The sequence below is a fragment of the Pieris brassicae genome, chromosome 3 (genome assembly GCF_905147105.1).
Source record: "Pieris brassicae chromosome 3, ilPieBrab1.1, whole genome shotgun sequence".
Lineage (NCBI taxonomy): Eukaryota > Metazoa > Arthropoda > Insecta > Lepidoptera > Pieridae > Pieris > Pieris brassicae.
In genome coordinates, this window is record NC_059667.1 from 11,496,294 (window position 1) to 11,509,442 (window position 13,149).

The following is a 13,149-nucleotide window of genomic DNA, read 5'->3' on the forward strand; positions in this document are numbered from 1 at the left end:
ACCCTATATTGAATTGGGAAATAGCTGGCGAAATAGCGAATAGAATCAAACAAATTTAAAATAACTTATCTTGCTGAATATTGATATGAACTTTGTTCAAAATAATTTCATTATAACTCTTCATGTTTCAGAGAACACCATGACAGTGATATCTTTAGGTAAGCTGTTCTCTTATTTATTTTAATATTATTTTGACGAATCGACATAGTTTCAGATTTACCAACGTAAATGATTCTTATTTAATATTTTTTAAGAGACTAAACTAGATTGTCTAGTTTTAAAGGGTTTAAATTAGATAGGAAGTTTAGTTTCAAAGATTTTGATTTGAAAGAATTGATCTAAGCGCTACGAAATGATGGAATTTAATAATTTATAATGAAGTCTCATGCTTTTCCTCTATGGTTAAATGGAAACATGGCTTAGAACGCGAAGGTTCCGTCTTTGATGCCTAACATAAAAAGGAATTGTGATCTCTGCGCACAAATATGCCCAAATATTATATATATATATATATATATATATATATATATATGTATACGTGATAGTATTTACCTAATTAATTAATAATAATAATTTCAGTTCTTCTCCAAGAAAATCTTCAGGTCGTAGCAATTACGCCTAAAGTTTTATACATTGTATTAATTATATTTATGGCCTTTTCAGCTCAGTTCGAGATGCCGAGTCATCTGCAACGTTTTCCAAAGTAGTGGACGTAATTTATCGTGAGTTAATAGATATTATGCTCATTACTTTGGATATGTTGTACGAACATGCACCGTTGAAGATCAACGAAGAAATCGAGAGAAGAGCAGCTAAATAATATTGTGTAAGAGAAATATTAATCTGTGTAGCTTTTATTAATATTATAGAAAGAATAATTTAGCTTAAAAATTGTAAAGAAAAGTACTCGAATATAGCCTACTGTTATTACTATGAAAACTTAGTTAAAATTACTTTATGTGTAAATACTATGTATAATTTAAAATATCTTACCAATAAACCGATAAGGAGAACCAAGGCTATAACACCGATCGTGCTAACGGCAATCGCAATGGCTGCGCCTGAACCTGCTTCATCAAGTACCCTGGAAGATGCTTCAGTTGTCATCTCTCCACCATAGCTTGTCAAATCTTCTAATTCGTTAACTATTTTTGATGTAAACGTTGTTTCCATGGTAGATTCATCTCTATACTCTGTTGTTGTATCAACTTTAACTTCAGGTTGGTCTGTTTTTAAATATTCTGTTGTGGCTTCAACCTTTCCTGTTATAGTTTCCACCATTTCAACTTTTTCTGTTACAGTTTTAAGCTCTTCTGTTATCGTTTCGCTCCTGCTTGTTGTAGTTTCAGCAGTTGTCTCTCTCGTGGTTGTTGTCGCTTGTGTTTGAGATGGTGTAGTTCCTAGTGTAAAAACTTCACTGTTGTCGTTATTTTCAGAGGTACTTTGTAATTCAGTTGAGGATACTATGGTAGTTGGAGTTTCTGACATAGATGGAGCCCTCTTGGTATTAATTTCTGTAGAAACTGTTATTACAATACTCGTTGTTTCAAACTCCGTTGTTGGTTCTGATGTACTTGTTTGTATAGTTTCTTTTGTTGAATTGTACGATACTGAAGTTGATGACTCAGAAGTGGTCGTTTCCATACTTTCTGTAGATATAGTTTCTTTTGAAGTGGTTTCTTTTGTAGTTTCTCCATTAGTTTGTGAGAATACTTCCATTTGAGGAGTAGTATCTGGTACGGACGTAGTTTCATCAATATCATTTGATGTGGTGTAATACTTAGGTCTGTATGTAGTGATTGGAATATTGTCTATAGTTGTAGGCTTAGTATGTAAGGATCCAGCATAATACCAATCAGCAGTAGATTCATCAACCTCGGTATTCTCAAATTCCTTATCTGTTGGAATGTAAGAAAACCTTATAGTAGTTATTTCGAAGTCTGGTATTTTCGTAGAAGCCGTTATTACTTCATTATTTTCATCGGAATTAGCAATGGTGTCATGAAGTGTGTCATCAGAAGGAGTAGTCATATCTGAAGGTAATTTAGTAATCGACTCAAATCCTGTGGATCTTGTCGGTTCAGCTGGTAGAATTGTATCTAACAAAGTCTCCTCGGAGTCATTTGTAGACGAATCCCCAAGATTAACCGCAGTTGCTACCCAAGCTGATTGAGACTCTGCGATTTCTTTTTTAAAGTCAGCTTTAGATGATTCTTCACTACTTTGTAGAGATATATTACTTTCTGCTGGGACCCGCTCTGATATTGGTTCAGTTGTCTTTTCATTTGGCACAAATGCCAACGTTTGTGATATAAAAGGTTTCCAAGGTAATCTATTTTGATCAATTTCCGTGATGTTCTTTGTAATGCTGTAGTCTTGATTTTGAGTAGATGGTAAACTTGTTGTACTTGTTGTTGAACTCGTTGTAGTTTCTCTCTTTTCTGAAATTTAATGTTAAATTAAGTTAATTATTACAATTCAAAAATTCAGTTACTCTATCCCTGAATTTTTATAAGATAATTATAATAAGAATGCGACAACCTTATTAATAATTTACTAACTGCTTTGAAAGACTAAGGATAATAGTGTTTAAAATACTTTGTCAAAATCCATATACCTAAATCTCTTTACTCAAATCTAGTATATATCTTAAGTGTGAGCAAGACACAATATATAACAATTATATTCATAACCTATTAAATCAGTGCTACTTACCTATAATTTCCCCCACTTTTTGTAACTCGTTTTCATCGATGGTTTTAGTTGAACTTGTTCTGTTTACATTTCTTATGAGTGAGGGTGGACTTCGCATACCTGCTAAAGCCCACGCAGTAAGTGTGGGTGGTATTTCTAATTCACTAACTCCGTCTCTTGCTTCAGTGGTTGGCGGCTCGTCCGTTGTTGTAGTAGTTGTTATTGTAGTAGAGGATGTTGAAGAACTAGAACCTGAAAACTTTGTTGATCCCCTTTTCCATAGCGAAGGAATCGTATTATCTACAAAAGAATGCGAGTGCACAACCCTCTTGCCACTGTTAGACTCAAAATCACTTTGTAATACCGGATCAATATCGGAGGACAACGTCGTTAGTATCTTTGATAATTGGGCCGGTCCCTCAGTGGAATATTTATTTTTTATATCAAAATGCTCGGAATATATTGTTGCTGGTGTTTTCGTCTGGTGCATTCTTGTAATATTCCGCCTTGGTGCTATCCAGACTGGTTTAATTTTAGGCGTTGTGTAATGGAACCTACGTGTATTCTGTCTATAAACAAGATTCGGTGATACTTGCTCATTTTGTGTGTCAACATTATTTGCACTTTCCTTTTTTCCGTTAAGATTAAGGCGCTTGGAGTAGTTACGGTTTCTGTTAGTAACTAAAGATCCTTTAGGCTTTTCACTTGACGATAAAACATGTTCTATGAGCCTTTCGCTGGGAAATAGTGTATTTTGGAATGAAATCGCAAAGGGAGTAGCTGTATTTAATACAGATGGAGTCACACCACCAGGCAAGAAATAAGATGCTACTGTAGAACCAATTTCATTGTCTTGTTGACGTATAGATGGTGTAGAGATTTCAACAAATGGAATTTGCGTAGGATCTATCGCAGCGAGCTCTTCTTTCTGAGGAGTACTTTTTGTGGTTTCCGAAGGTGATTCATCATTGTCACAATCATCCTCGTCGTTTGTTAGGCTGATATTATACGTTTCGGTGGACAATACTGACATTTCGTAGTAAATGCTGGTTCCCTGTACATCAGAGAGTGCCTTAGTATTCGTTCCTGCCTCATCATTATCCATTACGCGAACCTCCTTGGAATTTTTCATAATAATTCTTGATTGGTTATGTGGCGTGCCATTACTCAGCTTCTCAACGACTTTTTGAACACTGGTGGTATGAGATAAAGGTGTAGCTTTCGGCTTTTTCGATTCTAAGTTTTTTTGTATACTTGATGAAACTTCATGATACTTTTTATCAAAGAAATAATTTTTAGGAGTAGTCAGTTCACTATCAAAATCAAAAAACTTATCAAATTTATAGGGTTCACTGTCTGTTTGAAACGTTTGTTTCGTAAAATAACTTGGAAAGTCATGAAAAGATGGGGTGTTATAGCCTCCAGTATTTTGCTTATCGGAACCACCTTTTTCTTTATCACTAAAATTGTTTTCATTAAAGGTGAAATAATTATTGTCATTGAATTTACTAGAAGTATACCTTTCATACGAGTCACTTTCTTCGTCGTCTTCATCTTTTGTTTTAAATACAGTTTTAAATGTGCTTGAAATTGGTAGCTTTGTTTTTTTATAATTATGCATACTATCTATAATTTCCATAGGCTTTTTTACTTCTGGAGTCGGAGTGACTATAATTACATTTGACGCTTCAGTAGAGGATCTGATGCGTCTTAAGGAACTTTCGGTAGTCGATTTAGATAGTGGATTAAACCTTACCCTTCCTCTAGCTTTAAATTTAGAATTTTTATCGGAATTCTCATCTGAGACATCCTTTTGCTGAAGCTCATTTGAGGCTACATCGGGTAATTTTGGTTTGCCTCGCGAAACCCACGTTACATTTACACGTGAATTTCTCGAGTTTTTTTCCTCTATAATGGTGGGTGTCGTTTCGTGTGGTAGTGTATGACTATTTACTTGTGTGCTGCTTAAAAGTAGCAAATTTACTACTAACGCTACACCTGAAACATAATGCAATATTGGTTAATAAATTTCATGATGATTGTAATAGTTTTGCTTCACTTTTTTCCTTATTATTTTATTTCAAAATTGTATCATACATCACAACGTATGTACGTGAAAGGGTAAAATACACACGGTTAGATGAAATTACGATTAGGTTAATATTTTAACATATACTACCTAAACATATTCTAACTGGTGATTCCATGATCAGAACATCGTGGTTAGTCGTTTAGTGAGACATTTTCAAGTTCGGAGACCATTGCCCTTTGCTGCCATCGTTCCTGAAAATACAAACAAACAATAAACTTTTGTGCTACTTATATACTCGAACATAGCTAAATACATATTGTTTATGAGTGTTATTCTCGCTTCACGAATAAATACACACGGCGAGGAAATGCTGCCAGCATTAAAGTTACACTCCCCGGGGCCAAACATACAAAACAATTTTAAAAAATATACTATTTATACTTTTTAAGTATTATTACTATGTAGGTTACCAATATTGTAAATACTGTATATTTGTGTTTTGGAAATAATAAATTATTTATATTGAAATCATTAACCCTACTCACTCACTGTAAAATCTAAATACTACCACGAAATATTTATATATCCTAAAATGTAGTATATTAAAATTTTCTGATAAAAATATATTATAAATGTAGATGGGAGCATAAAAATGTAAAATTAATTTCTTACTGCTTTTTGTTCTAATCGGAAAAATAAGTGGTGACGAAAATCTTGCTCCTGACAGTTTTATCCAAGCATTTTCACATTTATATGAAAGTGTTTCAAGTTGAGATAAGTTCATACTTTTTTATATACATATATAAGTTTTTTATTTAATGTCTGGCCTAAGTAGTGTTTTTTCTTTATAATTCCTCTTCTAGAAATCCTTGTACGAAATATTTTTTGCTACGTTATAAATGATTTCTGCTTATGACTTCCTTCTAAAAACTACTACCTACGCACTAAAACTGCTTCAAGTGTAACGAGATGAAGTAAGGGCTGCTTTAAAAATATTATTAATAATTTGTTGCTGAACGTGACTGCTCCTACAAAGCTCAACATAATACTTTTAAAATTTACCAGTTTTATAAGCCTAATAATTAGTCTTATATTATCTACTCTACTATTTCATTCGAACAAAATTTCACAATAATAAGCAAAGCAAAAAGTAAGCTTTTTCATACTATCACTAATACCAAATAATTTGTTTTTCTTTAAACAAGTATTTGCAAATTACAAGCAATGTCAGCCGAGTGCGTTGGCTTACCCTTAGGGCTTTTGTTACCTAACTAAATGACTAGATTATTCTTAACAAGAAAAAGGAAAACGTAAAGAAAAGTCCATACAAATCTTTACCAATGACCCCACGCGTCAGTATTCTGACCGGATACTAGACATTTAACCACAACAGACATTATGAAACAATAATTGTCCTATTCTGACACAACTGTAATTATTCGTAATGGTGAGAACTCATTTAAGAGAGAAGATAAATTATTTTATGTAACCGATAGATATTATACATAGATTAGCCACAATCGTGTTATGAAAGCCAGGGTGCGTTTTTAGTTTCCTACTAAATGAATGTCAATTTAGCGCAATCTAAAGCTATCTGATTTCTTTGTGGTAAAAATTACTTTCGTTAATTCAATATTATTCTATCTATAGATTTTGTCAGTTCGTTTTGCTTGTTGAAAACACGAATTCTCTTTTGCTTTATACTATCATCAAGCTAGTGAATCGTTTAGAATAAAAATCGTTGATACCCCCCCCCCCCCCCCCCCCCCCTACCATAATATGTAGTTCGAGTTATTTTGATAATCAAAATACGGTTAGTGGTCTCACGAATTTGCTCTTGATACGAAAATAACGATAACAGTAACGAGCACCTAATGTGAGCTTTCGAGTTCCTTCAACTGTGAAAAGTGTAAATTATCGCATACATCTACCACAATTAGAATGATTGAGGTCATTTTTGGGTCAGTTTCATATAATAATCAGAATCAGAGGTATAAACTCCTTTAAAACTATGACATAAGTATTAATTTCGCAAAATCACAGACTATTTTCAACTGCCGTGAGAACGTACTTTGCGACTAGTGTGGAAGAACCTGTTGCAGTTACAAGACTGCTATCAATAGGTACGTTGGTATTTTTTTTAATGAATCGCAAAATAAGTAAAATATAGTTGCTTTGCGAAAAACTATTCCAGTATTTTTTTATTATTTAATCCTTAAACTTTAAGGAGGTTTTTTATGAAAAGACAATTTTGTAAAGATTTTAATTTTAAAAGTAAAAAGGACATATTTACGCGAAACGAAGTTTTAGAAGAAGGAAGCAAGCGATAAAAATGACTAGCTTAGCCTCTACTTTGTAAAGAATGGAAAAGGGTATGTATATTATTTCTGATTATTCCTGATGATCTGTGAAGGCGATTTGGACTGCCCCATCAAAGTTATTTTTTTTCCCTTGCAAGAAGTTGTCCAAATTTCGAAAAAAATGGTAATCTGTTGGAGCAAGGTCCGGGGAGTACGGAGGATGTCTTAGACATTCCAATTGAAGCTCATCTAATTTGGTAGCCGTCTGTTGTACAGTGTGTGGTCTAGCGTTGCCGTGAAGTAGCAGTGGCGTGGAGCGATTGACCAGCCACCTAGGCTGTTTAGCCGCTAGCTTTTCAATCATGGTTTGCAATTGCTGACACTAGACATCAGCCGTAATAGTCTGGCTAGATTTGAGAAAACTGCAATGAACAATACCGGAACTAGTCCACCAAACGCTTACAAGTAACTTTTTTGGGGTTAATTTTCGCTTGGGGCAGGATTTAGCTGGCTGGCCAGGATCCAACCATTGCGCTGAGCGCTTCCGATTATCGTAAAGAATCCATTTTTCATCACAGGTAATGATTCGGTTTAAAATACCTTCATTATTGTGCCGGTTCAGTAATGTAACGCAGCAGTCGACGGGCGTTTGCAGGTTTGCTTCAGTCAATTCGTGAGGTACCCACCTTTCAAGTTTTTTAAACTTCCCAATTTGCTTAAAGTGAATTAAAACAGTTTTATCACTAACACTGCAGCCTGCAGCTAACTCGGACGTGGTTTGCGATGGATCCGCTTCCACAATAGCCTTCAATACTTCATTATCAACTTGGGTCTCAGGCCGTCCACGGGGTTTGTTCTGCAGGTCGAAATTTCCAGAAGAAATTTCAAGTTTTCTTTTGCAACATGACCGCCATACACATCATTCACCCTTCGAGTCGTTTCCGCAGCACTATTGCCACGGCGGAACTCGTATTCGTAAAAAATGCGATACTTTAAGTTTTCCATTTTGTAAAATGAGTGACGCAAACAGAAAAAGAAACAAATGAATAACGAGTAAATATAGTAAGTAATAATGAGTAAATACTCATGTATTTGTGCTTCGATGACCGTGCTTCGAAATTTGTACAGCTATTTAGCTGTACAAATTTGAATTTGGAATTCCTTACCAAAGAAGAGAAGAAGAAAGTGGCCAGTATGAAATACACCAATTTCATATGTAAGGACATTATTTGTATGTATATTAACCTGCAGATTCTTTGATAGTAAAAAAATCAATGTGACCTATTGTGGTTTAAAATTAACGAATCATCTCAATAGATGGCGCTGGTGGTGGATAAAGCTTGTCTACGCTTGTTTATTATTAACTGACTTCTGAATTATTAAACACTCTGTGTGCGACTCATTCCAGAAGTAGTAGGATGGCTTTACGTGCGCCTTTACCATTCGCTCTAAGGTGAAGGAAAACATCATTAGATCCGAAGTCGAAGGCGCGCCGGCATGTATTAGGCACTGAAGACGGATCACCTCTTATAAAAAAATATTATGCCTATTAATTAGTTGCATTATACTGAAGCTGATGCGAATGCGTTTTTCTTACTAAACTCGATAGTATTCAGTTTTATCAAAGTTGTATACTTAAGTATAAACAAGTTTGTCTTGACATTTATTCTGTATAAAACTATAACTGCATTGTAAGTAAAACGAGCAAATAGCGATATTTTTCCATTCGCTTAAGACTATTCAGTAAGACATGACCTTTGCAATCTGGGAACACATCTGAATTAGTCACGAGGTCGTTTTGATCTTAACAATTCCGCACAAGACGTACTCTACTTGTTATTTTTCATCGTTATCTTTAAACATATACATATATACTTTTCAAGTAATCTCAATTAGATAAAGAAATAGGAAATTAAGAATATATCGTCGTAGCAAATGAAGGGTTTTCGGTTTTCAATTAAGTCTATTTAAAGATTAGTTTCATACTAAAAGATATTTATTTAAAAATTAACAGTATGTAATTATATAATATTGTTTGTTGTTTACTATAACTACTTGAATGTCACAATGAGGCGAGCGTTGGCAAGTTTTTGTAAATAAAATAAAATAAAAATTGGTTACTATTTATTTATTTTATATAAACAAAATATAATAACGATCACCAACCAGGTCTACTTCCTACAGACCTCTATCTTTCTGCAATTCAAATGACCGTCATTTTGCGATCACGTGACGCCATCTCAAGTCTATCGGGTCTTATGCTCTTGTATTTATATTAATTTTATATCACTATAAAACTTGTACCAGTTTAATATAAATAGATCATTGCAACTACATTTATTTCTATATAAACTGCGTTTTGAAACTTGTGATTGTGGTTTGCTTACTGCTGATTCTGACTAGGGATGTTATGGATATGAAAATTTAGATAGGAATAATATTTTAAAACTGATTTAATCAGCTTTGGTTTTGAATATTAAAGAAAATAGATGTAATTAATCAAACACAAATATTTAAATATAAACTCAAATTATAATACATTATCGTGATTGAATATTTGAATGAATACACACTATTAAATGTTAAGAGTTAAACACACGGTCGTGATAATATGCGCTTGCGTTTTAGTGATGTAAAGATATCGAATATTAAATGAGTTTAAATAGTTATAATTAATTCTAGCACTCGATAGTCTCACACAAACATCTCGTTTTCTTTGACCGTCGCTCCGTTCCTTGAAATTCATGTTTTATTCTAGAACCATGCTCGCTAACAACTTTATCATAACATTTTTAACTATAACAAGAGAAGGTAAGAATAAGAAGTGTGTCAAGTAATAAAATGAGAAGACAGTCTCCGAAGTTTATGTGGTCTGGAGAGATGTTCTGCCCAGAATAGAATATAATCGCCATATAGGGCCCTGCCCTATCCAATGACGTTACTATAGTAAAAAGGGTTTGTTTTCTTATTCTTTAAATCTCTTTTTAAAGGTATATTTATTTAACAGAAATGTTATTTGTCTGGGATAACGCAATGTTATTATTATGATAATCAATTATAATTACAAGGGCTGCAAATTATCGATGACTTTACCTTAAGCCCAACACTAAACTGAATGAAATAGAGAGCGAGATGTGAATGCCAACGAGCCGTACAGTCGCGTTCAACTACCCTAATCTTACAAATGTACAAGATACAAGCATGTAGAGATGTCGAATATGTGTTTTCAGTTGAATTAATAAAATATTAAATGTTGTAATGAAGTAGTAATAATAGGTAATACACAATAAGATTGTCGCTGTAATCAAAAGAGGGTACCTATATAAAGCAGAATTATTCTTATTTATGGGTTAGAAAAATTCTCTAAAATCTTTGCTTGTTTGCTTATTTGTTGACAAAATATGTTACGAAGCGCAAAAATCGATGATGTCTAGACCAATTCGAATAATTTTCTTTTCCATGTTGAAATGGTTAATGAGCATATAGAAAGAACGTCCGTTGGTGGATAGCCGGGTATTGAACCTATGAAACCTATGACCACAGGGATGATAGTCCTGAAGCCACTAGGCCAACACTGCTCTACAATCCGGAATAACCTAAAACCAGTCTAATTGCGGAAAATGTTCCATATGTTTGTATGTAGCTCAACAAAAAACTTAAGGCGAAACGAAGTTTACGAAGACAGTTAGTATATTAATATTGGTTGAGTGCGCGACTGTCCCTCTCCGTATACAAAGCACGATCCACGAGTACAGTCGTACACTGATGCAACTACTCGTACTTATGAAATGTTTAGCAATCTCCCATTAAAGGTTAGCTTTAATATCCTGGAACCGGTTACAAATATAGTATACTATATTACTAAATGCCGACTCACTCATAATAGTACTGTAAGTTAATATGTTCAAGTCCGTTTAATTAATTGCAGTTTACCAAGATATTCAATAGCTGTTTGAAGTGAATAAGGTCGTGAGATTAATGAAATTTTAAATGATAAATAGCTACGCTCTTGGTTAAAAGTTTGATAACTGAAGTATTTCGAACCACTTCGACTTAGGGTCCTTCAAGAAATGAGAGTACCATTTCTTAAAGGGCCAGCAACACACTTGTGAGCCTTCTGGCAATGTGAGGGTCCATGGGCGGCGGTATCACTTAACATCAGGTTAGCCCGTTTGCCTCCTATAACATAAAAAAAATATTTTCGTGCATTTCATTGCTATTTTATAACAATCTTTTCCTACTAAGAACTATTTACATTGAAACTCAACAAAACTTAGGTAAATTAAAACTGAAAACAAAAAAAAACTATTATTATTATGGACGGCCTTATCGCTGACAAGCAACAGGCAACCCTAGTATAAGAAAAAAAAATTGTGTGCGTGTACTAGTGTACACACGTAAGAAGTGAAACTTCTTTATGACCTTATTTTTCGAAAAATGATATGTAACTTTACAGAAATTGGTTACATAAACTTAAATTAGATAAAGTTTAATAAAAGGTATGTAGGTAATGTATTATCATAGACATGAATACAAATAATACAATTATTTCATTTTACCTTATTACTACTAAGATTTTTACAGAATTTCATTAATTGTAATAGAATTATTACTATCATTCTTATCGTTATTATAGGCTTCGAATCTCTTCGAATCAACCGTGGTAGGGACAAGAAAAAGATGGCGCGTAATCGAAAAATGTGATGCGTAACCGAAAAATGTGACGGTAAATTTATTTCCAACACCGATAAAGAAGTTTCATTTCAAAAACTTTTAGTAACACCAAAGGGTAAATCAAACATCAAGAAAATCATTAATATATACCGTTTTCATCTCATGTAAACATGTTGGTAATTACCGAGTTCAACGGAGCGCGTACAAACTCAAACGGTATGATACAATTATGTGTCATTTTGCGCTTTCAGTTATGATTCTAGGTACAGCATAGATTTAATTGATTAAGAATTTATTATTTTTTTAGCTTAATAAATATTAAATTTCAAAATACATATAACTATCACACATAACAGTAAAACTTAGAAACGTTATTGTGTGCTGTTCCTGTTTGCATTCACCTAATACCGTCACTGACAAGTTTCTTAAAGGTATTCAATGCAAACACACTTCACAGTATTGCGCGGCAAAAATTGCTTTGAAAAACGCTCAGTCGTGGAACGGCGGACGTCGAGGTGATATGGGTGGAATTTTGTATTCTGCGTCGACGTCCGATGATGAAACTCAGCTGCAGGTATTAATCTCCAAACCAAACAACTCCTCTGAACACTCTCCATGGTAAATGCGGTAGAAGATGCAGAGTGACCCCACATCTCTACGCAACGCCAAAAGTTCGAGCCGCTCGGAGAGGGGTTGATCATCGACGATTAGAACCGCTCTTCGTTGAATACGGTAAAAAAGTTTTCTTAACTTTGGTGGTATTCTTAACATCCGCCTCCAGCACCACATTTCAAAAGCATCAATCCTTTGCCTTTCTCCTGCTAATATTGTAATTAAATTCATATTTAAGCTATCCTACATGTTGATGTAACTACAACTACAGAGAGTGCAAATTGCGTTAATATTACTAGCGACAAAAACTTCTGACCACCCGCCGTGATTCTCAGTAAACACCAAACAGCAATGTTTTGTTCGGTGTATATAAAAACACTTTTTATAACAAGCAATGTTTCAATGATTGCGTTATGTTAAATTAGGACATAGAATTTTGTAAATTTCGTAAAGAATTGCCCAAATATGATTTCGAGGCTTAATTTTTTAGTATATACATTCATCTCGTCTGGCCGGGATTCATATTGATTATATACATTTGTCCGATACTACTTTAGTTCTCCCTTGCGTATAAATATGTTCAATAAGCAGGTACATTTAGTTACATAATATAGTTTTAAAATGAAATCTGTTATAAAATATTTTAATTGTAGCAGGTAATAGTATTATTTTATGCATCTGTGGAATGGTATCTCTCTATGAAAGTGAAAAAATTACCACATTATAATTACGCTGTATGAATTTTTTAACATGAACACTTTCGTTTAGTTCAAGAAAAGTGAAAATGATAATGTAATTTGTGGTCATCAGAGCGTAACGCTTGATCATATCTTAAAT

At 33.8% G+C, this 13,149-nt stretch overlaps 1 protein-coding gene across 3 annotated transcripts in view; it reads right to left on the minus strand.

Moving 5' to 3' along the window:
• Positions 1-13,149, minus strand: part of LOC123706688 (serine-rich adhesin for platelets) — a 46,288-nt gene that overhangs the window by 8,583 nt on the left and 24,556 nt on the right. For all 3 annotated transcript variants that reach the window (XM_045656035.1, XM_045656034.1, XM_045656033.1), the window contains 3 exons: positions 4,874-4,977; positions 2,716-4,692; positions 994-2,441 (listed from right to left, as the gene is read on the minus strand). In XM_045656035.1, coding sequence (XP_045511991.1) covers positions 994-2,441; positions 2,716-4,692; positions 4,874-4,901 — 3,453 coding nt within the window. In that variant the 5' untranslated portion in view covers positions 4,902-4,977. The remainder of the gene's footprint in view (positions 1-993; positions 2,442-2,715; positions 4,693-4,873; positions 4,978-13,149) is intronic.